This window comes from Rhinolophus sinicus, chromosome 5 (genome assembly GCF_057876585.1).
Source record: "Rhinolophus sinicus isolate RSI-liver-muscle chromosome 5, RSI-T2T, whole genome shotgun sequence".
In the NCBI taxonomy this organism is placed as follows: domain Eukaryota; kingdom Metazoa; phylum Chordata; class Mammalia; order Chiroptera; family Rhinolophidae; genus Rhinolophus; species Rhinolophus sinicus.
This window is the reverse complement of record NC_142505.1, coordinates 39,722,686-39,747,879: the sequence shown is the minus strand read 5'-3', so window position 1 is coordinate 39,747,879 and position 25,194 is coordinate 39,722,686. Positions and strand designations below refer to the sequence as shown.

At 36.5% G+C, this 25,194-nt stretch overlaps 1 protein-coding gene across 10 annotated transcripts in view; it reads left to right on the top strand.

Moving 5' to 3' along the window:
• Positions 1-25,194, top strand: part of TFDP2 (transcription factor Dp-2) — a 180,239-nt gene that overhangs the window by 85,403 nt on the left and 69,642 nt on the right. For 6 of the 10 annotated variants that reach the window (XM_074312942.2, XM_019747140.3, XM_019747137.3 and 3 more), the window contains one exon: positions 23,105-23,208. In XM_074312942.2, coding sequence (XP_074169043.1) covers positions 23,105-23,208 — 104 coding nt within the window. Of the gene's footprint in view, positions 1-6,713; positions 6,853-7,124; positions 7,279-23,104; positions 23,209-25,194 lie in introns of those variants that run through there. The other 4 variants (XM_019747148.3, XM_074312939.2, XM_019747157.3 and 1 more) reach the window with 4 other exon arrangements.

The following is a 25,194-nucleotide window of genomic DNA, read 5'->3' as shown; positions in this document are numbered from 1 at the left end:
AGTAATGGAAAGTTATTAGTTACAGAAATTAATCTGGGTGTAATCGTTAAGAGCCTGGCCAAAAGTATTTGGAATTTCTTCTGTTGTCAGTGGAGTTCTTTTAACAGATGGAAAGCTACTGAAAGTATTTAATCATTAAAGGACACTTGTTCATTCATTTATTTGTTTAATAAATATTGTTTGAGTATATACCGTGTACTACATGGTTTTCTAGACAGGAAGGGTACAGGGATGAAATAGGGGATCTGGAGAGCCAAAAAGCAATTGTGGAGGAGTTTACACACTATTGGAAAGTGACAGACATGTAAATTACAAAGGAGTATGATAAATATTGTAATAAATGTATGTCCACATTGCTGTGAGAACTTAAAATAGGACCAGGTTCAGCTTTAGGGAATTGGGAATATCTTAACTGAGGAGGTGACATTTTATGGTTTTGGAGGAACAGTAGTTACCAGGTAAAGAATATTGAGACCTTAACAGTAAAGTCATGCTGTTCAAGGAATGAGTAATTCATGTTTCTGGAGTTGTGGGAGATGAGACTAGAAAAGCAATTAGGGATCAGATGATTAAAGGCCTACTATAACCTATTTGATGAGGGAACCATCAAAGGTTTTTAGGCAGGGAACTGAAATGATTTATTTTTTTCCCCATTTGGAATAGTTTTATTTGGCATTAATGAGCTACTATATGAAAGAGAACAATATTAGATTTTTACTAAGCCTTTTGATTACATCTATTTATTGAATTTGTATCTATAATTGATATACAGAGTCATTAAGTGTGTGGATTTTGAGAAGTTAAGAACTGGGTGAGTATCATAGTTCTACCACTTACCCGTGTTTCCCCGAAAATAAGACCTCGCCGGACCATCAGCTCTAATGCGTCTTTTGGAGCAAAAATTAATATAAGACCTGGTCTTATTTTACTATAATATAAGATCAGGTCTTATATAATATAACATCATATAAGACTGGGTCTTATATTAATTTTTGCTCCAAAAGACGCAGTAGAGCTGATGGTCTGGCGAAGTCTTATTTTCGGGGAAACAGAGTAGTAGTATTTATACAAGTTACTTGATGTTAGTAAGCCTCCATTTTCTCATCTGAACAATGGGGCTCCTTAGTAGTTTCTGGGCACTATTGACTCAGGGGAAGTAATGAGGTTTCTCTTGGATGGGGAAGACAGTCAAATGAGACTCTCTAGTAGATGTAACATAGCCTGAGTGTATTCTGAGTACTGAATGAAGATAAACTTAGAGGTAGAGTTGGAAGTCATCCATAAAAAGGCAGACGTTTAATCTGTAAGAGATAATTAGTTCTAAATAGGTTTTCCTACGCCATGCTTAAAGATCTGGAAAAGGAAACTATTGAAAGTTTTTAAGCAGGGTTCCATATGTTCTAATTTTTCCAAACAATTTCATTTGTATCCCTGCATAATTATTATAGTTTACCCCCTTTCACTCTCAATGGTTAACCTAGTAATAAATTATGTGGCCAGTCACCTTCTAAAGCAAAAATATTGCAAGAACAGAGGGCCGAAATCAAGCCATTTAGAATATGAGCAATGAGAAAAAAAATAAAGGAAACAGCCTAGAAGGGTAGTGGTGAAACAGAAGAAATGGTCTTCACAAAAGCCTAGAGAGGATAGTGCTAATCATATTAAGAAGGTGAGACTTGTAAGATCAGCAAGATTATGGAGCCTAAGTATACATTATTAGGTTTATCGTGGGAGAGCTTATTGTCTGCTTCAGACAGTGCAGTTTCCTTTGAACAGTTGCAGAGAAGCCAAATTGAATTGCTTCTTTGGGGATGAGGACTACGCCTTTTATTTTCACATCCCTAGTGCCTAGCACAGCAGTTACCACGTAGGAGGTACTTGGTGCATTTTTGAAGAATCTAAGTATAATTAATAGTTGGTGAAAAAGGTGAGCTAGTGGATATAGATATCGCACTTTTAAAAAATTAGGTGGTTAAAGAGTGATGGAAAGGAGGATGTTTTTAGTTGGGCAGTAGTTAGAAAGGAAATTTTTCTACATTTTTAATTGTTAAGATGAACTCAGTAGAAAGGGAGAAATAAAGTATCTGAAGATGGAAGTAAGTTTGAAAGCTAAAGTTCTTGCTGCTTAAGGAAGACTATTGCAAAGTGAATAGTGTGGCCTTAAAAGGGCAAATGGATTCCTCCCCACCCCCACCCCCACTTCACCCCCAGCCCTGCCCTGGCCTGAAAACTCCTCTATTTAGGAATATCCTGATGAAAAGAGTACAGTCACTGGAGTCAGAAAAACCGAGAGCTAATCTCGACTTGAGCTCTTAATAGATTAGTGCCAAACCACTTACTCTCTTACATTTAAATGACTCAGCTAGAGATTTGACCATTTGCTGAATGCCTAGAAGCTCCTTTATCAATCTCTTTCTCATCTACCCAGCTGCTACATTTTATATGATTATGTCCTTCTGACCACAGTTGATTGTCCTAGTACCTCATCACTTTGATAATATTTCATTAGTCAAGATGAGCACTTGACCCAAGATTAGCCCATGAATGTCTTCCTGGTATTTTAAAGCCTTGGATGAGAGAGAGGGTTAATGAAATCTGTACAATGTAAAGCTAGGGACACATTAATGGCCATGTTTCCCAGCATGTGAAGAATGCTGATCTATATAGTGAGAGACAATGATGCTGACATGAGAGAAAATCTGAGACAAGACAGAAGGAGGGAGACAGAATCCTGGCCACTCCAGACTTCCTAAGACCTAGCTGCATCCCTGACCCTCCTCGTTTGGTTATCTAACCCTTTCTTGCATTCCATGAGCCAGTTGAGCCAACTAATTTCCTTTAAAGTCAAACTAGTTTGAGTTGAGTTTCTATGCCTTATAATTAAATTAATGCCTGAATTTGGATGAAGAGTTCTGATTGCAATGCTCATGCTTTCTTTACTGTACCATATTTCTTCTCTAAGGCTAAAATCCTATGTCTACAGTTCCATTGCTTCCTAACTTGGAGGGGCTTTAGTGAACTATTTCTGTCCTCTCAAACATCTTTGGTTTCTTTCCCTCCCATAGGTCCTTCTCTGAAGTACTGGCATATGCCTCCCTCATCCTGTAAAGCCTTCCACTTGATTCTCTGGGCTTCACTAATTCAGTTGAATAATCTGCTAAAGCATTCATAGGGATTTTGGTAGAAAGTAAAGTTAGAAAGGTGATACCATGTTTCCCCGAAAATAAGACCAGGTCTTATATTAATTTTTGCTCCAAAAGACGCATTAGGGCTTATGTTCAGGGGATGTCATCCTGAAAAATCATGCTAGGGCTTATTTTCTGGTTAGGTCTTATTTTCGGGGAAACATGGTAGATTGAGTCCAGATTGAGAAAAAGTTAAGACTATTTTCTTAAGTAGTTTGTTGTTATTATCTAGACCAGAGATGTTTAGACTTTCTGTGATGTTGGGAATGTTTTGTATCTGTGCTGTCCAACACAGTAGCTATTAGGCACATGTGGCTATTGGGGACTTAACATGTGTCTAGAGTAATTGGGAAATTGAATTTTTAATTCTATTTAACATTAATCAGTTTAAATTTAAATAGTCATATGTGGCTAAGGCTACCACTGTGTTTGATACTGTATCTGTAGACATCGCGGGATCATCAGAAGTTGTATTTCTTATTTGTTTTGTTTTGTTTTTAAACCGGGGACCTGGTGTGCGTTTTAGAAAAAACAAAACAAAACTGGAAACAATGTGGGTATTTGGATGGTGAGGAAGAGGCAGGAATAGAAAAATCACTTTCTATTCTGGGCATGATGCCTTTAACAAGGGTGGGAACACAGGAAGATGGGCTGGGTTGGGAAGGTGGACAAGATGTTCAGTACAGAAGCTGAGCTGTGAGACGTGTAGACAGAGAGGTCCAATAGGCAACTGTAAAAGCATTCAGAGGAGAGCAGAACAGAGAAGGCTCGGGCTAGTAGAAATCTCTGTAGTCATCTACATAGAGGTGATAAAGTCGTAAAAACAGGCAATGTTTTCTTTCCAAAGAGGGTATGTAAACCTTGAAGAAAGGAGCATCAAGGACAGAACCTTGAAAGATGTCTGTATTTAAGAGTTGGAAAAGGGAAGAGGAGCAAGCGAAGGTGAAGTTACCTTTAAAGGTATGATACCTTTAAGAAACCAGCATTCATCCATGCAAGGGGTAGCAGGAACCCTTTGCTTTACGGGTCCTCATCAGAGAGGTTAGACATTTTACTCGAAAATGTTGATACGTATGTGTAGGAAATCAGCATGGCTAATTTCCATTCCCCCATAATATGGATGTGGTAAGGTCGTTATATTTAGCAGAAATGGGGCAAATAAAAACTATCATTGTGCTATCATAGTGTCATTTCTGCCTTTGCAATAAAATGTATCTGTAAAATGTGGTTGCCAAGAAACATAGCACACTCCAAATAAATTAGCTTATAAATCTGGGCGAGAGAATGCCTAGCCCCCTTTGGTATTTTCTAGATAATCAGTAGTTGTAAATAATATGCTTAAGTGGATTTTCTGTGTAAGATTAAGGAGAAATTATTTGAGAAGACCTACATAAGATGCGTTTTATTATGCCAGTGAAAAGACTCATGGATTTCCCTGCAATGGGTCATACACTTGAAAAGGAACACAGAAGGCAGTGATTATGCTGCCTGCTGAGAAAGGTTTGGGCGTAGGTTGAAGGGCAGTGTGAGTAAAGAATTGAAACGGGAGAAAGGACACTGCCAAGGAAGGCAAACAAGGAGAAGGAAACATGGAAGAGTAGAGATGGGCTTAAGGGCAGATCTGTGGAGTAGACAGTAAAGAGCAGGGCAACTTGCTGTCTAGCTCAGTGCCATAACACGCAGTAGGTACTCAGTAACTGTTGAAGGAAAGAATGAATGATAGCGAGGGGAAAGAAAAATGGCTCCCGCGGGAACAACGGAATCCTATTTACTAAAGTAAGGCCCCACCTTGCTTTATCTATTACTTGACCTCAGTCATCATGTGTCTTCCTGACCTTGAGTTGCTGTTGGGTTGATTGTTAGAACATATACTAACTAATGTGTGAATATTCCAGGTAGTTTATATTTGAACTTGTAATCATTGTCCAGCTCTAAGGGGTCGGGGTGGGGTGGGGAGGGAATGCTCTGCTATTTAGAAGTATGGCGAGTGTACTTGAGGACTGGGAAGTTTAATTTCTTTTTGTTGTAAGACTGTAACAGAGTAGGTGTGACTGTATCTAGTCCCTGAGTAGCCTGGCCTTGGGTAACATGGTGAGCACTTCTGGCTGATCTGACAGGTTAGAGGTGTGGTTCTGGAAGACAACCAAGAATGATGAGAAGCACGATGGGGAGTTTAACATTATTTTTGATATGGGTATGTAAGTGGATGTAAACATGTAAGATTTTAATACACAAAACTGATCGGATGCTGTGTAATTTCCACGTTTCTTCTTTTTTTACTCAAAACTCCTCTGAAATCTGATAGTCCATAAAAATTTAGGGAATAGAATTTTAACCAATTCCTCCACTCAGATATTATGAGGCCTTCACAGCTGATAGAGAAAACAGATTTTAGAATCTAAAAAGATACAAAGCCACATAGGTTGTATTTTCAATTTTGAATGAATATATCTGTAACCCAATTTAATGTACACCCTATAGTATATTTCTCTATGCGTGTAAGTATAATATATGGTACATACTAGTCTGTTTGCACAGAAAAGTTTGACTGAGAAAAAGTTCTCTTTGATCTGTTTAATTCAGTATATGTTTGAGTGTCTAACAGGCAGTGTTGTAGATACTGGGGTACACGCTGAACAAAGCACAGAATCCCTGCCCTCCTGGAGCTGTTGCCAAGGCATGCTTTCAGAGGGGCATGGTTCAGATTAGATGATAACTAATCAAATAACAAAGGTACCTTAGTCATTTAGGAGAGTCCTACTCTCAGGGAGTTGAGATATAAACTAATAAGCTCACTGAAGACAGGGATTTTGTTCAGCTTTTGTTGTGTTTACCGCTTTATCCCCTGAGTCAAAATAGTGTTTGGCTCATAACAGGCATTCAGGAAATATATGTTGTTGATTGATGGGTTTGTTTTGAATTTGTATAATCCTAAACATGTACTTGAGCAAATAATTTTTACATCTAGCTAGTTGAAAATTTTATAATCTCAGTTACCTTATGTTTGTGCTTATTAAATACTTTTTGTTTCTCCTTGTGCCTGCATATCAGGGTGCAGGAAAATCTTATAAAATTCTAATAATTAGTCATATGGGGATCTGATATTGCAAAGGGTAGATTTGTAACGCAACTTAAGAGGTCATCTTTTGTTCGGCTTCCTTCCTAGGAAAAAATGAGTAAGATGGTTAGGTATATACTTTTAATTAATCATAAAAAAAAATCTAGGACAACATAATTGGGTTCTCTCTTGAGAAAATGAAGGAACGTACTTAATACTAGATATAAAGGTACTAAACTGAAATTTTTAAAACTTTTAACTGTGTGAGAAAGTGAAAAAAAAAAAAAAAATGGAGCACAGCTAAGCTGCTCTTTGTTGATATCAGAAATGGGCCTGTCATTCATTTTGGCATTGAAGCATAGCCTCCTATCTCAGGGGGCAGGACCAGAACTTTTTTTTTCCTCCCCAAAGAGCTGTACAGTTATTACAGGTTGAAAAGCCCCGACCAGTTTTTCAAGAGTTTCTCCTCCTTTTTTTTTTTTTTTTTCTTCTGAAACTCAGGGTACTTTGGCTCTGCTTTCAAGATGCATTAAGGTCTCCTGCTTTGTGACTGCTTTGGAGCCTGCAAATACTCTGACATGTATAATGCGAATTATGCAGGTTTAATGAGTAAGTTTAATCTTATTTTTTAGCTAGTTAAAATTCAAGTGATTTTTAGAAAAATGTTAGGTAGGAGCTAGGCATTTTATCGTTTTACCACTTTTATTTTAAGGTTTTTTGTTTTTTTTAAACAACCTCCTTTAATAAGAAAGCAAAATTCTACATTAAAAAGGCCCCAGCGCCTCTCAAGACCTGCACTATAGGTTTCTTTTGAAGTGTCTTTGTTGCATTAGATAGTATTCATATGTCTTCTGAAAGACAGTTAATTAAACAGTTTTCTTGAGCATCTTTTTAGTTTTACTGAGAAGTATTTTAAATTGAGCTTTCTGAGCTCGATTGCTTATGTCTAACACAGTCTCAAGTTTCCACTGAATGGTAACAAAGACTGTAGAGTGTTGTTGGTACTGCAGTGAGAGGCATGCTTCTTTAGACCAGGTAAGAGAGATCATTTTGTTTCATACTGCTGGGTGAGTTTTCACAGTGCTTATTTTATATTCTTTCAACAGCAGCAATGTTAAATGAATAAATAGCCAGGAGCAAGCTGAATTCAAGACGTCCTTGCTTGTTGCAGACAGGAAAACTACAGAGTATGGAGGTTGGGGTGGGCAGGGGGGGAGGGGTAGAGTAAGCTTAGTTTATCACTCAGTTACTTATATAAATCAATTAAAATGTGAAAATAATTCCGGAGCTCAGTTTTCTTTGTTTAAGAAGTAAGGAATCAGTTGAGGAAATGAATAATTTTAAAGGTACTCATGATTATGACTTGTGAATGCAATTCCAGTGATAGTTTTTACTTTCATTTCTTTCCTGTAGTTAATAAAATAAGCTTTGCCCTCAACTATATGTTTTTTCCATTTAGGAAAACTTTTAAATTGTCAACAGCAAAATATGCTTCCTCAGGTTTCTTAGAATAAACTTGACACTTAAAAAAAGAATTTCAGCTTTTATAGCTGTTTCATTCCTTTTTTCTCTTTTTTTCCTAGTACATTTTTCTTCAAAGTATTTGTGCTTTGAAAATGTCAGCTGTATTCTAATGAAGCTCGGGCATTGTTTGCTCATAAAGGGGCCAGTGCATTCCACTGCTTTATGGTTTATTATGAGGCACAGTGTGAGAGTGTGGGTGGCACCATTTGGTGTCTGCCTCTTGGGGTAGTGACTGCCATTATGTTAGCACTGGATTGGCAAAGAAAATATAGCATGCAAGATCCTATATGAATCTGGGGACTGTGAAGAAAATCCTAACCCTAAACAATACTGAGTGAGCAGGGAATGTATGACAACTTGATCGAGTTCATCACTTCAAGTAGACGCTTCAAGTCTGCATTGTAGTTACAATTAATAGTCTACCAGTCACATCTCTTGTTTTTTGATGTATGTAACATTTACTCATTCTTTGCACTTTAATAAGGAAGTGAATGTTTCTAAAGCAATGACATTTTAAGTAGATACAGTAAAATGTTAAATAATACATTTACTTAAAAAAAAAAGTTTTAAGCAACTTAGGGTGGGTGAGGAGGGGGAGTGGGAGAGTAGGTCAGGCAGAGCCTTTCTTTCAGTTAGGAAAGCCCTGATGAAAAAAAGCAACAGATGTTTCTTCTGTTACAATTGAGGTTGTTTCATTCAAAATTCCCAGTAGCTGAAATGGGGAGGGGAGGTCATAAATCTGACTTAATCAGTGAATAAATAAAACTTCGTCATTTAAATTCTTTTATATTCAGAATTTTTTTATTTTGTCTTAAAAATATGTGTAATTAATGGAAATTTGCGAAAGTTAATTTTAGTGCATTTAAGTTATGGAAAAAAGGGTTATTACTTCATATAGAATATTAGGGGGAAAATTAAGCAATAAAAATATAAGGAATATTGAGTTGCAACAGTTTGTAATTGCACAATAGGTTCAAAATGAAATTGCAATATGAAACATTTGCATATAGTGATAGATCATTTTATCTTCAATGAGAAGCATGAGATTTATTCCAGAAAATCTTTGAATAGGAAATGTGGGAGAAACATTTTGAGTTTATTTGAAATGATGTGTTGCAGTTTGGCTCTAAAAAGAAAGACAGTAAGCTTAGATATGGTTGCTAGTGGAAAGGAGAATGAATGTTTGTCTGCTCAAAAGAGTAGGAAGAGCTTGCAAGCAATATGCATGCACTGAGAGCAGTCAAAATTTAAAAATTTGAATTTGTGGAATTCATAATGAGTAAAGTAAAATCCTTTCCTTTTACTAGTAACATTAAGAGAAGTTCTATGCTCTTGGAAAGTGTGCATTTAATACACGTTATAATTTTATGTAATTCCTTAAAAGTTAACTCTTGTAAAACCAGTGTGCCAGATTGTTCACATATTAGGCACTAATTAAAAATTTGCCATACCCTACACTGTAAAATTAGTAATACTATGTAATAGCCAAAAAAATTCTTTGAACCATAGTTCAAAATTTATGTATGAAGCAAATATTAAGTGGCTTTCTAAATGTTTAATTGATCTAAGGAGAAGACTGGAAAATACATCAACATTCAAGGAGATTATTAACATTTTCTCTTGCTCTTAATTAGGATATATGAGCTGCCCCGAAGATTTTCTTTGCTTCAAATCATGATGACAGAATTTAGAGATGTTGAAGCTTTTCCGATCATTGTTTCAATTCAGATTAAGATATTCTACAGTTGATCTGTGCGCATTTTGCTTTTTTAAGGACTAGCAATATGTAGCAGGTCATTTTTCCTCCCTAAGATACGGAAAATAACTTCCATGGAGTTTAGAATGGATTTATAAACTATAGATTTGGCTAAAGTAAGAACTTTTAGAATTTTGACCAAAGAATATATAACTTTGATGGAATAGACAGCTCTAAAAAAAAAGTTGGCCCCACATGGGATATATAACTATGACAGCATTATAGGCTGTAGTTATCAAAAATGCGTGTCACTTATGATTACAAATGTAGGCACTGATGATAAGGTACATAACGAGGAAAACAACATTAGCCACAGCAATGCAGAAATAATTGACACTGTTAACCCTTCAAATTAAGAGCAATATACTGAAAGAAGGCTTGGGAGTGAGGTGTCTGTGGTTCTCGCCTTATTATGAACTCTTAGCACAAAACTGAGGTCTGGGGAATCTGACCTGTACCTGTTAGTTGTTCTCCAAGTCAGAATACCCAAAGAGTGAGTGAGATGTTTTCTCTGCCTTACACATGTGTATGCAATTAGAAACAACTAATGGCTACCTAGAACTCTCTCATCTGGGTGAAGGTCAGAGGGAAGATTTGTCTGATGCCTATATTTTTCTGAAAACAAACAAAACAAAACAAAAAAAACCTCTTTATATTATTATTTAGGAGAAAATAGTACAAGTATTGTGCTTTAAGTATATTACAAGTTAACTGTTGTGCAAATGGATCCAGGAACCTATCATATAGTAGCATTATTTCTTTGTACCAAGTTTTTAGGCAGCCGATTTTCAAATGAATTTTTGGATGTTGATTCTAAAACTGGCATTCATCAGCACGGGGGGCTTTGTTTTTTGGGCACTTTGCTCACTTGAGTTGCCATTTGGCAACTCTCTTGGCCATTTCTCTGACAAAAAAATGAAAAGGCTGCTCAGTGAGCACTTACTGTGTGCCAGGTAGATCCAGTGGAACTTACTTAGAAAAGTTTGCAAAATCTCTTAATGGATAAGATTTTAATACAAAAGATTTTGTTAATGTTGATACCTAGCTTTAAGATTTCTTGCTCTTCACAGTATGATTTAAATGTAGCTTCAATAATATCTCTCAAATAGAACGTGTTGAAATAAAAATATTGATATCGCAATATTGAATGAGACCCTTTTTTATTGGCTAAGGAATAGAAAGAACTGCTTTGAAACTAATTCATGGGTCTTTGGTCTTTTTGAGTTTGTGTCCTAAAGTTTTAAATTTATTTTAAGAACACAACTTTATAATTCTAGATCTCTCTACAGTCATTGGCACCTTTTATAAATATTTGAAAAACATCTCTCTTGACTGTAAATTTGAAACGATTTCTTTAATACTGTCTGGAGCAGGGTTCCATCTCAGAAGGGTTGTGGGCTTCTTCACGAGAATGATTTACAATTAAGAGCCCGTGGGTGTTCTCACACTCAGAAATGCTGGTCCTTGTGGTTGCACCCGCTGCCTTCATCTACTCGAGCCACTCAGTGGCTGTTGGTACAAGATAAAATGTGCTGCTTTCCGAAAGCTCCCTCTCTCACTGGGCATGCAAACAGTGTCTGTGTGCCATCTGCTGGGTGTCATAGCTGTGATGATGGTGCTAAAAGGAGTGGTTGAAAATAGGCTAAACATTGAAAAAACATATATATATATATATATGTGTATATGTATATGTATATAACATTTAAGAACAAGAGACTGAAGAAATAAGGGTCACAAAGCCCTTTCTCTTTTTAAAATGAAAATAGAGGTAAGTGTAGTAGAAAGAATCCACTTACATTCCATTGCTTCCTTGGTTTGAAAAAGGAGGAAAAGGGAACCTACCGCAGTCTTTCCGGGTCTTGCCTGATGTAAGCCTCATCTGAGGCACTTGTTAACAATACACATTCCCCCCAGTTTCTGATTCTTGAGGTGTCTCGTGGAGCCCAGGAATGTGTATTTTGAATAAAAGGGACACTGTCCTCTCCCAGGCCTCTCACCACCTTTGGATTTTATAACGAGGCACATTTGGGAAGAACTGCTGTGAAGGGTTTGAAGAACCAAGTTGTTTGAGGCCACATGGTAAACTCATTCAATCATTAACCAGAAGATATATTATCCTAAAATGGGAAATTCTAATTAAACAGGTGGCAGAGAAATGATAAAATTAAGAATTAAAAGGTTTATTTGACTGAGCAAGGTAATAGAAAAAGGGACAAAATGACATGTTTTCACTATAGATAAAGAAGCCAGGGAAAAGCAGCAGGATCAAATCTGTAAATGACACAAATGTTGTTGGACGGACATTTAAAAAATATTGAAAAAGAAAGGTTCTACAAAAGAAACAGTGCGAATGGATTAAATGATTTCTAAGATCTTTTAGTTTTGAGGTCTGATGAACTAAATGAAAGCAATTATAATAGTCCAGATACCAGAGCTTGAATGAAGGGGTTCACTTAAGAAATGAAGAAGTACTGTTTAAATCCTGGCATGCGGGAAGATGAAGAAAGAATTCTTTTTTTCCTCCTTTCACATTGAAGCATCCAGGGCATTTATGGTTCTGGATACCAGATAAAGAAGGAGCTTGCTAATGTTTTTAAAAGGTGTCCTCCAAGTAAAAATGCTTATCAAAGCTGAGAGAACAGATTTGATCCTCTAGGGAAAGTATGTGGGAAAGATTGACACACAAGATTTATTGGCCCATTTAGGAGTATGCCCTTAGGATTATAGGGCTATTTCTTGTTATGGACATTCCAAGGATCTTTTCTTTGGTTCATGGGAAGATTCTGGTTAGGTGGTCCAGTTGAGGGAATCCTAGAAGTCCTGTGTTCTGACAGCTGCAGAAACATCCAGGTTTTTGCTTCCATGCCTATGAGATGTGCATTTCAGATCTTCTGTCCTTATCTGTGTACTATAGGATGCCCGATTTCCATTTTGGAACCAAATACAGAGGGGGTGGTTCTAGAGGTCATTTTGATCATTATGCTTTGGAGATATTATGAACTTTCATCTTCTGTTTCTCGCCCCTCACATTTACTGCGATGTTGGGGTCACCCAAGGTAAAAAGTTTAGTAATGGTGATGGCCTTTGGATTTAATCTGAGGAAGTTTGGTGAACATGATTGGATACAAATGCAACAAAATACACCATGATGGTTATCATGTGCAGATAGATAATGCACATTCCAGCTACGCTCGTAGCTCACCATAAATAGAATGAAAACTTAAAAATAAGATGTACGTCTCAACATAAAAATAAAGGAAGTCAGTAACTGCAAGGTTTATTTACTTACCTTTACCCTCCCCCCACTCCTGAAATACACATTGTACACGGGTATGTATGCTGTATTTTACTTACAGGTTTGCAATTTCCAGTTAGATATGCTGTCTTTTCTAATTAATTATGAGTTATTAATATGTGTTTCATTTGTGAAGATAGTGCTACTGATCTGTTGGGCCTGAGATATTGTTCTCCGTAAAGGTGACAGGTATCCCCTGAGCCATGTGAATCATTTCTCCCCCGTCCACTGTGTTCAGTGACATGTATTGCTTCCTAGATGGCTGGCTGAAATGAGAAGCACTGTTTGAAGGTTGTGCAATCTTTTCTGTGTGCAAAATGAATTAGCCTACTCCAGAATCAACCTGTGACTTGATCTCATTAGTAATATATCTGCAGTGCATCAATAGTCTGTTAAAACAGTAATTAAACAAGTAGTTAAAAGGGTGGCATGGGAAGAAATGCCTGACCTTTCTGACTGCTTATTCTATGGTGGAGATGTTCATCGTGAATGAAATAAAGCGTGTGACACTGTCACATAAATAGCAGATCAGTGGAGCAGAATAGAAAGTCAATAAATTGACCCAGATAAGTAAACCGATCAAGGTAGCATTTCATGTCAGCCTGGGGGAGAGGAAATAGGTTATTCATTAGAAGTAGCCATCGGGGGAAAATTTGGTTCTTTTACTTTTCACATCAAATAAATCCCAGGTGATGGGTCAAGGATGTAAAATTTAAAATGAAGGCATTACAGTATTATAAGAAAACATGGAGGATATTTAATACAGTCTTAGTATCTGACTTTCAAAGATAATTGCTTTCAAAGTACAGCATATCCCACTGGAAATACAAGACTTGGAAGATAAGTAAAATATGTATAGCATGTCCGTGTACATCTCCAGGGTGGGGAGGAAAGAGAATAGATTTTGCAGTTACTCTGACTTCCTTTATTTTTATATTTAAATATACTTACGGACCTTTTTATGTATGATGTTAAAGTCACAAAAGGAAAGAACTATAAATTGACTACAATTTTTTTAATGTGCAGAGGAAATCATATATAAAAGCAAAAGACAAATGCCAAATTGGAAAAAATATTTGCAGCAGGTATAACAAAGAATATACTTATTCCTTCAATATTTAAAGAGGGTCTACCAATGAAATCAACAGCCAATAGGAAGATGGACATAATTCTCAGGAAGGAAAGTTTAGATGACTTTTAACTAAAACAAGTCAACCTTCTTCATAATAATAAAACCAAAATAGAATCAAAATCAGATACTATTTCAAACCTAAAAATTGACAGAAATAAGCTTTGATTAGCACTGAGTTGCCAAGGATATGTGGAAATGGACACTTTTATACGTTTCTGAAGGGAAGGCAAATTGGTACAACCAGTGTGTATAAAGATGTATGTATAGACATTGCAGTATTATTTGTAGTAATTAAAAGTTTTACTATTCAAAATATTTATAATCCTAAAAGCTTTTCCATTGTTAAGGGACTCAATAAGTAAACTGCTGTAGCTATAAAAAGAAATACTATGTAGCTAACAAAGTAAATGTTGAGGCAAATTACATGTACAGGTATGGAAAGACATCTAAGGTAGGTACAGTATTATTAAGTAGGAAAAAAAGCAATGTGCAAACTGATACAGTATTCAACCATATGTGTAAGGAAAAAAGGATATTTATTCATAAATGTTTATATATGTCTAGAATATTTCTGGGAGGTTATATATGAACTGGCACCAGTAGCTGTCACTAGAGGAGGGAATGATTAGGTGGTGGTTGGGGGTAGGATGAGACTTAGTTTTCACTATATACTCTTGTCTCATGAATTTATATCATATGCTTCCATCATTCATTCATTCATTCATTCATTCACCCAAAAAATATTTGTTGAACTCTGCTATCCCAAGCACCTGTGCTAGGTGCTGGAAATACAGCAGTAAATGAGATAACAAAGCCCCTGTCCTTGAAGAGCTTAATATTCTGAGAGTGGGTGGGCTATTGACAGATGATTTCGTAGGAACTAAATATACACTATATCATGTAGAGATAAGTACAGGCGTACCTTGCTTTAGTATGCTTTGCTCTAGTATGCTTCACAGATGTTGTGTGTTTTTTGTTTGTTTGTTTTTACAAATTGTAGGCAAGACCCTCCACCAGCAAAAGGATTATGACTCACTTTATTGTGATACTCACTTTATTGCAGTGATTTGGAACTGAACCAGCAGTATCTCTGAAGTCTGCCTGTACTCTGGTGCAAAATCGCAGTCAGTTAGGAAGTGCTGATAAAAGCTGGTCAGGCATCTCTGGTGCAGTGATGACCGAGCAGAGACTTGAGGGAAGCTGGGGAACAAGGTACATAGATAGCTGGGGGAAGAACGTTCCAGGCAGAGGAAACTATTAAGAACAAAGACCATGAGGCAGAAATTTGCTTGGCATGTTTTGAGGAACAGCACAGCAGCCTGTGCAGATGTAGTGGAATGAAGTCGGGGAGACTGGCAGGTGACAAGGTCAGGAAGGTGGCACAGGTGACCCAGGCGTCTGAAGTCATGAGCACTTCATGCTGGCAGATGCAGAGCCACCTGGAGGGTTGTGAGGAGAACTACTCCGCGTAGCAGGATTGCTCAGGCTGCTGCATGGGGAATACAACAGTGCTGTTCACTAGCGTAATACAAGCCTCTGGTATAATTCAAAGCTTTCTAGTGGCCACATTTAAAATGGTGAAAAGAAATAGGTAAAATTAATTTTTAATGATAGTTTTTTTAAGCAACTATATCTGAAACATTATATTTAGCATGTATATCAATGTAAACAGTGATCAATGAGCTATTGTACATATTTTGGGTACTTAGCCTTCAAAATCTGATGCTATTTTACACTTAGAGCATCTCTCAATTTAGATGCTAAATTTTCAACAGTTGAAGTAAAATGTTGAAATGTAGTACTACCAAAACAATGAACTGTATTTAATGGGGAAATATTTCATGCTGCTTCCGTTTTTAAATTTAAATTAAGATTAAATAAATTTAAAATTCAGGATCCCACTTGCACCAACCGCATTGCAAGTGCTTCCTAGCCACGCGTGTCTGGTGACCTCTGTATTGGAGAACATGGGAATGGAACTGGGTGGGGGGAAATGCAGAAGCAGGTTAATAAGGAAGATGTAATAATTCAAGCAAGAGATGGTGACTTGGACCAGAGGGATAACAGTGGACTGGATGAGAAGTGGTTCTCTTCTGGATGTATTTTAAAGATAGAGCCAACAGGATAGATCGGTGAATTGGGACGGGGAGCAGTCAGGAGTTAGATTTTGGATATGTTAAGTTCAAGGTACCTATTAAACATCAAAATGGAGATATGAGAAATGACAACTGGATGTGTGCATCTGAAGTTCAGGAGAGAGGTTTGATTTGGAGAAGTACACATGGGAACCATCAGATCACCTAGTGAGGACGCGCTGACTGAGAAGAGCGGGAGGACCACACTGAGGAGCTCCGAGGTGTTTTTAGAGAGGAGGAGTCAGCAATCAAGACTGAAGGAAAAGCCAGTGAGTTAGGAGAACCAATAGGGAGTCGTAGTTTAGATGCCAAAGGAAGAATGTTTCAAAGGAAGGTGGGGGTTCAGGGAGTGTCAAATATGGCTGGTAGGTTAAGGTAAGTTGAAAGCTGAGAATTGGCCACTGGATTTAACAACATGGACATGTCTTGACAAAAGCTGTTTCCATGAAGTTGGGTGGGGAGAAATGGGAGTGGATGAAAGAAAAAGAGTAGAGATAGCAAACGTTGACAGATTTTTGTGTTTTGCTGTAGAGAGCAACAGAAATGATGAGTTTGGTAGCCAAAGAGCTGTGCAGGGTTAAGAAAAATATATTTTATTTTTAGATGAAAGAAATAATGCGTGTTTATGTGCTGATGAGAATACTCTAGTGGAGAGGGCAAGATTGTGATGATGCAGGAGATTTACAAGAGACAGTAGCTGGGGATATAATTTAGACAAATACATGAACTACCTGTTTAAAAAATAGCTCCAAATGAGGTAACAGAAGAGGAAAAAGCAAGAGCGTTGTATAATCTATAATTGGCCTTTTACTAATAAATATGAAATTGCCCCAGTTGCTTCTTCCCATCATTTTTTTATTAAGGTATAATTTATATGCAGTAGAATTAACGTTTGACAGACATATACACTACCACAGTTTAGGTCATTTTTGAATGTTTATTTAAGGCTGTAGGTTAGCTTGTCCTGTGAAGGTGGACCCTGTACATATGGGATGTAACACTACTTCTGCTTTGACATATTTACAAACTCATAAAATAGGTATATTTTTTCCCCGTAGTAAGTTACTAATTTGGTTCTTCTAGGAGGATGTGATACAGCCTTGGGTTAAGAAGGGTTTTCCAAAAGCTAATGCAGGCAAAAAAAAGAACAAAAAAAAATTTTTTCCCAGAAAGTCAGTGCTGTGAAAAAATATACTGGCGTCATGTAGACAAACTACAATTATTTGACTGAATTTTTTCATTTTAATTGGACATATTGAAGGTGATTAACTGGAACTGGAACCCCCTAAAGAATTATGAGTGAAAGCAATCTTTGGTGTCTAGACGATTTTAATGGAAAACAGAAAGATTCCATTTACTCAAGAAAATGAAATAAAATTTGAGCCTAAATTTTGTGCCTGTGCCAAGATTTGGCATAATGCTCTTTTTCCTAGCTCCTTCCCTGGGTGATTGATCTCGTTTAGTTAATTCAGGGAATTGCCAGAACCAAAATCCAGGCAGGTCTCTAAATTTTTGTTTTTAGTAAATGCATCAAGTGCCAGGAATTGGCTTCTGGACAGTGTCAGGCCCCTGTTGCCAAGAAGCTAGGAATTAAGGCCAAGTACTTAGGAACAATTGTTTAGACTTGGTTTGGTTTACTTGTCTTAACCTGGCTGAATTTTTGGGAGACTGGATGTTTTTAACCTATTCACATAGGTTAAAGGATATTTACATGTCCTTTTGAGTAAAAAAAAAAAGAAAAGTATTTCTGCTTTGAACCTAGTTAATTTGATGAAAGTAAATTATATCTAAATACATACATGGCTTTTATTTCTGGATTTTACAATTATTGAAATCCCAGTGGAGCCCCTTTAACTGCTTCTAAAGCAGATTTCATTTTTAGTAATTAAAAAACACAGATACCTTATTTATAGACCTTCATCTTGTTTCAGTAGCTGTGGCTGATTCTCGCTTTCTCTCTTTTCTTTTCCTTCAGAGGGGCAGTAGCTTTTTAAATTATAAAACAAGTGCATGCATGTTCATAAAATGTTTTTTTCAGTAATAAAAAAGTATTAAACAAAGTGAAACATTCCTTCATATGCTCACCAGAGCTAACCTCTATTAAATTTGTTTATCTTGCCAGATTTTTTTTTTTATATATAACCTTATGTGTATATGTAGTTTTTGAGGTAAATGGAATCATACTAATCATGTTCTCTTATAATGGGAACATTTTTCCATAGCAATACGGACTTGTATGGGGCTGGGGGCTATATAATATTCCATCATATACATGTACCAGAAGATGGTTAAACATTTAAATTGTTTCCAGGTTTTTGCTTTTATCCACAGTGCTGCAATCCTAGGACAGGTATAATTGTTCTTACCTGCTTAGCTTATCAGGATATGTATCCAGCAGCAGAATTGCTGGTCAGAGGGTATGCACGTTGTTAATTGTGATGTTGCTGCAAAGGCCAGGGGTCAGCTTGCCACTTAGGCAATGGAGGGCAGCCGCTGAGGTGGAAAGAGGCTTTAACGTGTGTATAATTGTTTTTAAAGCACTTTCTAACTTTTGTGCTCTAATACCCAGTTTATGCTGTCATACTGCCCTCCAGAAAGGCTCTCAGGGCTCCCTCCACCGACAGAGTGTATTATTAGCCCCTGGAGTGCAGGGGACACGTCACTTGCACTGAATATCCGTAGTGCTTAGCATTAGTATTTGACGTATATGTAGTAGGTGCCAAGTAAATATTTTAAAAATATACCCAGTTCACCACACCTTTACCAACTCAAGCATTATCAAACTTGAATCTTTATTAATCTGGTAGATGAAAAAGGTTTTTTCGTTATTTTTTTCATTATTAAAATCAAGCATCTTTTCATAGAATCACTGACATTTACATTTCTTCATGTACTCAGCTTATTTTTATATTGACATATTATCTTATTGCTGTTGACTTTTAAGTGGGAAGTTAAGTAAATAAAAAAATTTTTTAAGGATATAATCTAATGACCTATGTGTTGCAAATATGTTTACCAACTCTTAGATTTGTCTTTTAAGTATATTGGGTCATTTGCTACTTAGATATTTACTTTTAGGTAGTCAAATCTATCAATTCTGTTTTTACTTAAGATTTCTAAATTCTGTAACATGCTTGGAAGGGGCTTGCTCATCCCCAAATTATAAAAAAATTACTACATTTCTTCTCATACTTTTATGGTTTTAATTTTTATAGTTAAATATTTTACCTTTCTGGAATTATCTTTGTGTAAGATGAGAAAGTGAACTCTAATCTTTCTTTTATCCAAAGGGACAATTTCTTGTCTCAACAATATTTCTTTAAGTACTCCATTCTTTCCCCATTGATTTGAAATGCTATCTCTACCATATATAGAATTCTCATATATAAGTGAAGTAATTTTTGGACTTTAATTTCTATTTTGTCAATTTCTTTATCTGCTTCTTAGCCAATATCCTCTTATTTCAATCACTCTAGCTATGTAGTAATTTTGAAATCTGGTAGGGTAGAAGTTTCCCTTTTCCCCGTTATTCCTGTTTTCAAAATTTTCTTGGCTGTTCTCTGCCTTTACTCTTTCAGATATGCTTTAGAATCGATTTGTCAAATTTATTAAGTTCCCTCTATTTCTGTTGGTATTAACTGGCATGACAGATCTGGCTTTAATGATGTTTCTTTTTTTGTTTTTGGCCAAAGTTTTATATTCTTAATTTTCCTTAGTATTAGGTTTAAAATTAGGGTCAACCTGTTCTCTGACCTTAATTATCTTTTTTTGTTTCACTGTTTCTTTTTTTCTTGGCAAATTTTTGACTTTTGCTTCTAAAACAGTGTATCAGAGATGATATCATCTTAAACCTTCAGCAGCATTGAGGTCATTTTAAAAAACCATCTGCGAGCCAGACATTTTCAGAGCTGTGTTCTGCCTCACATGTTCTGTGGTGTGTTCCTCTCCTGCCTGGGACTGAGTTTATGGCAGGTGTCTGTCACCTACATAGCTGTTCCTCCCCTAGAATCATGGATTATTATCCTCCAGTTAGAGGGATTTTTCAGCAGGTCCATATTTGGGGAGTTCTGATAATAACCTTAATCTTTAGCAATTGTTAAGATATACATGTCATATAAACAAATCAGTTGCACAGTGACAGCGTAAGGAAACTTTATTTCATAATACTGGTTGTTCAGTCATGTTTTCAAAAACAGTAAACAAAGGACATGGTGTTTAAATTTATTTCAAACTTAGTATAAATTATGATACCTGTTAAAAAGTGAGAAAAGATACAATTTAGGGTACATTGCAGAAATTATGGCATCTAGAGGAGGAAAAGAAATAGCTCTAATCTTTGCTAATCAGTCCGTTTTTATAGTTTTGTGCACTATTTTGTGCCAGAAACTAAACCAGGCGCTAGGATACAAAGCTGAGAGACACAGCCCACTTATAGTAGAACTACATGTAAATGATAATAGTTTATGATGATCCAGATTCAGAAGGGCATCCAGGGCCTAGACCACAGAGGCTGGGGACAGCTTTTAAGGAGGAGGCAACACAGCACAGACTTAGTGTAGAGCCACGGCCCTCACTGGCTATGGGAACTTGTACAAATCATTTAACCTCGTTCTATCTCAGTTTCTTCATGTGTAAAATAGAGTCAGTAATGATATATTTCACACTGTTGTCCCAAGCATTAATGAGATGATGTATATGGGGGTAGCCTCTAGACCAGACTCTGGTACATAGTAATAACTCAGAAAATGGTATGAAATCCCATTTTGAGTGCTACCATGTTTCCCTGAAAATAAGACCTAGCTGGACAGTCAGCTCTAATGCGTCTTTTGGAGCAAAAATTAATATAAGACCGGGTCTTGTTTCGCTGTAATACAAGATCGGGTATAATATAATATAGTATAATATAATATAACATAATATAATATAAATACCTAGTCTTATTTTGCTATAAGACCCGGTCTTGCATAATATAAGACCGGGTCTTATATTAATTTTTGCTCCAAAAGACACGTTAGAGCTGATTGTCCGGCTAGGTCATATTTTCGGGGAAGCACAGTAAGAGGTAGGAGTTGTCCCAGCAGAGAGGAGAGACTTCCCAGCAGAAGGAAAGGTGTGTACACCAAAGCCAGGTTGGTTGAACTGGGGTCTTTCTGGAACTGCGAAGTATTTCATCTGATTGGAGAGTAGGCTGCATGTGGAGTTGAGTAGCTGAAGCTGGGGTGGGAGGCAGGGAGGGATGAGATCTCCAAACAGGAGCTCTGCGATGTGGAGGAGTTGGAAAGGCATTTAGGAAGTGTCGTGAAACCTTTGAAAACCTCAGGTAGGGGAGTGTCCAGAACAATTTTGCCAGTTGAAAGACTGGTTTGTTAGAGATGTGTGGAGGGGCTAGGAAAGCTATTTGAAGTAGGATATCCAGTTCGAGCAGTGGTGCTCAGCCCGAGCTGCACACTGAAACCATCTGGAGAACTTGTAATGGTCTAATGCCCAGATTGGCCCCACATCAGTTATATCAGCAGCTGTGTGGGTAGGACCCAGGCATTGGTATTTTTTATTGCTTCCCAGATAATTCCACTGCATATTCATGGTTGCATTCAAACCAGATTTGATAAAGGTCCCAATTAAAGAAGTGCCCGCAGCATGAAGGGACCAGGGTAAGGAGATAACAAACAGGACGTGGTGGTCAGCTGAATGAGGAGCGGGTTGATTATTTCTGGCGTGGATCACTGCCTGGATGATGATTATATACCGAGGCTCAGTTGTATGCCAAGACTGGGAACATGCAAGAGAAGCAGGTTTGGGTACTGGGTCTTACTGAGGGAGCTTGAGAAAGAGAAAGAATTTGATATTTAAAACTTGGATATTGAGGGAAAATGATACATGACAGATGGGCAGAGAGAAACTGAAGGGGAGGAGCCAGTGATGAAGCTGAAAACTCTGGAGACAGAGTACATAATTGATGGGTGGGATCCTTGAGACAGAAAGTGTAGAGCAGACAGGAAAGAAGTAATCTACATGAGAATTTCCAGTCAGAGAAAATCAAGTAAAAATATGTGAGAGTGCAGATAAGTTCACTGGTTGAGGAAGAGCTGTCTTTTAGCCTGATGGTCTGATTTCCTTACCACAGGAGATAATGATTATCTGCTGAGAATTAGGAGAGAAGAGGAGGGGATTAAGGAGTATGGGCAAGCTTTGGGAGAGCTAAGAAAGGGGGCTGTCTGAGCAAAGAGACTGAGAAGGAGGTGCCTTTCTGGTCCTGCTCCTAAATGTTGGCTTTTTTCCCCCAGAGTTTCAGTTTGACTCTCTTCCACATACTTCCCGGGTGATCTCCTTTGTATATTAGATTACACCTTCTAAAAGAAACATGGATAGACTGAAGTTTGTCCAGAGGACTTAAGTAGTTATGTGGTAGTTCAGAAAATTATTCGTTGGCTTTTAATTTTGGGGGTGGTACTTTGCTACCTTAATTTAAAATTTAAAGTGTTGAAATCACTTGAAAACACTACAGATCCACAATTTCCAACATCATTAAACTAGGTAGGTAGCACCTTTTTTTCTCTATTGTAATAAAACCTCAAAAAACTACCAACTCAGTATTTTGAAAATGTTAATTTTTAGTATAAATATTTTGTATTATACTATAAAGAAATTAGATGTTTATTTTAGTTCATGTTATACTTCATACATTTTTTGTTCTAGGATGTCTAATAAAGATATAATTGGATTTCTCAACTCTGGTGTAAACTATGCTTTGCATTATGTATAAAAAAATCCAAAAGTCCAGTAGTACATTGGGAAATAGACTGAACTACTTATTTACAGATTTCCTGTTTAGCAGAACTAATTGTATTCACTACGACAAAGCAGTTGGTGGTATGACTATTCAGTAAGCCCTTCTTGTTTATAATTTACTTACTATGATAGTTACAAATGACTGAAGCAAAACTGGGGTTAGGACCATGGCTTTCGAAGGTGGCCTTGATACTGCAGAACAGTAACTCAGCGTTTTCATATCATTTCAGGTAACATTTCGTTTGTTGCATTTCCAGTTTCCAGCACCAACTCACCAACGAAGATTTTACCAAAAACCTTAGAACCAATAAATGTGAATGTTGGACCCCAAATGGTAAGAAAATCATCAAATCTTAGAATTTGAAACTTTGCTTAGATAAGACTAATGTAGAGGATAATTGTACTAAAGATGGTTGGTCAAATACTCTAATTTCTTAGCTTGGTCACTTTTTTTTTTAAGTTTTGTTTGTATCTGATTAAGTCTTGAGAAAAAGAAAAGCATTATGCTCTTCAATGTTTCATTTCACGTATTTGACTCTGGTTCTCTGTGTAATATTAAGGTTTTTGCTCCCTATGTGAGGTTTTTCTTGTTTTTAGTTGTTTGATTAAATTGATTTGAAATCTGTTATGTTTTTATGCTCTCTTCCTTTTTTTTCCCTTTTAAAATAATACTTACTGCTCTCATATAAACTGAACATGAGCCATTAGTTCATCTCTTTCTGGAGCTATTAATTTGAAACTCTGATTAAAGGACATTTGGGGAAAAACAACATGCCAATTCATTTTAATCTTTTACAGTAGAAATAATCAAAATGGGAAATATTTAACTATTTCTCTGAAGGTATTTCCTTAATTATGCTAGAGCTTGAAGTGTGTAGCACTTTTAGAAAGCCTTATTTATGAACAAGTTGCGTGCAGCTACTCTAAAAACTATACCTCATTTAAATGGCTTTACCCAATGGCTTTATGTATTAGCAAAAGTACATAAAGACTTTTGATTAATAACTCGCTATTGTCAGTGCTATAGAGCCATAAGGGTAAAATTTGCCCATAATGTACAGTACTGTGGACTATGTTAAACCCAAAATTATTTAGACAAAAATATTTTTTAACGTATTCAATGGCTCCAGAAAGTCTTTAAGATTTTAAGACATTCTAGACATGACATTTTTCCTGATCGCTTGAGGACTGTTAATTATCTACAGAATTCAAGCCAAAGATCTTACACAATGTACTGTAACTATGTGAAGAATGTAATCTAGCTCCAAACCTCACAGAGACTTAAGCTCAGGTAAGTATTCCCATTTCAGGGTAGTTCCGGGTATATTTTAAAAACACTTACTAAGCGTTTGCCCTTCACCAGCCACTATAGTAGGTACGAATGAGATAAGGTACCTGACTTTAAAGTCTATATTTTGAAATATTATTATATAAACACCAAAATCAAACAAACATACCCGAACTCTTACGAGTTTGGCCCTTACTGTAGTCTATTTTGAGAGACTATTCCCTGTTGGTATTTTAGTGATAACTGGTGTGGCTCAAATTTGAATTTCTCTTTTGGAAACATATAATTTCTCTTTCCATTGTCAATTTGAACTAATGTACATGATAGCCTTTATACACTTCAGTTCTGACAGTGGTAAGTAATCAGGTATACTACTTATCCAATTACTGCAAACCTCACAATCAGCAGAAAGGTCAGAAGAACGAGAGGAGATTAGGGGCTTTCCTTTAAATCATGCCAGACCACGGCCTTTATTTGTCTCCCTAATTCTAGGGTACTTTTTGCAGTTCTTAGATCTTGGGCAGGGATCAGAGTTTTCTTTTTGATTTCCTAATTGTTGTAGAACCCCAATTAGAGCCTTTCTTTCTTCTCTTGCTGGCCTCTTTTGAACATTGTCCCCTCACCTTCAATGTCTCATCCATGATTTTAAGAAATATTTGTTAGAAAATTCTTGAATAAAACCTCACTCAGTTGCTTTGGAAAGAAAATTTAAATTTCACATGTTTTTTTGGAAGCCAAATCTTAGTGGTAGATAGGAATTTCAAAAAACCCCAAGAAAAAAGTTATTTCTGTGTTTATAGAAACTAGCAGTAACTGTTTTAGTTATTCACATCTGCTTTTATATATATATTAAAAGATTATCATATGTTTATATGATAATCTTTTAATTATCTTGACTATCTTTATTTTAATTTGGTTAAAAACTGCATGTTATAGTGGAAATTAAAATTTTATCAAATAATGAAATCCTTTAATAGAACAGTTTATAATATAGATCGTTTTTTCCTTCAGAATACAGATGTTCTCTTGGCT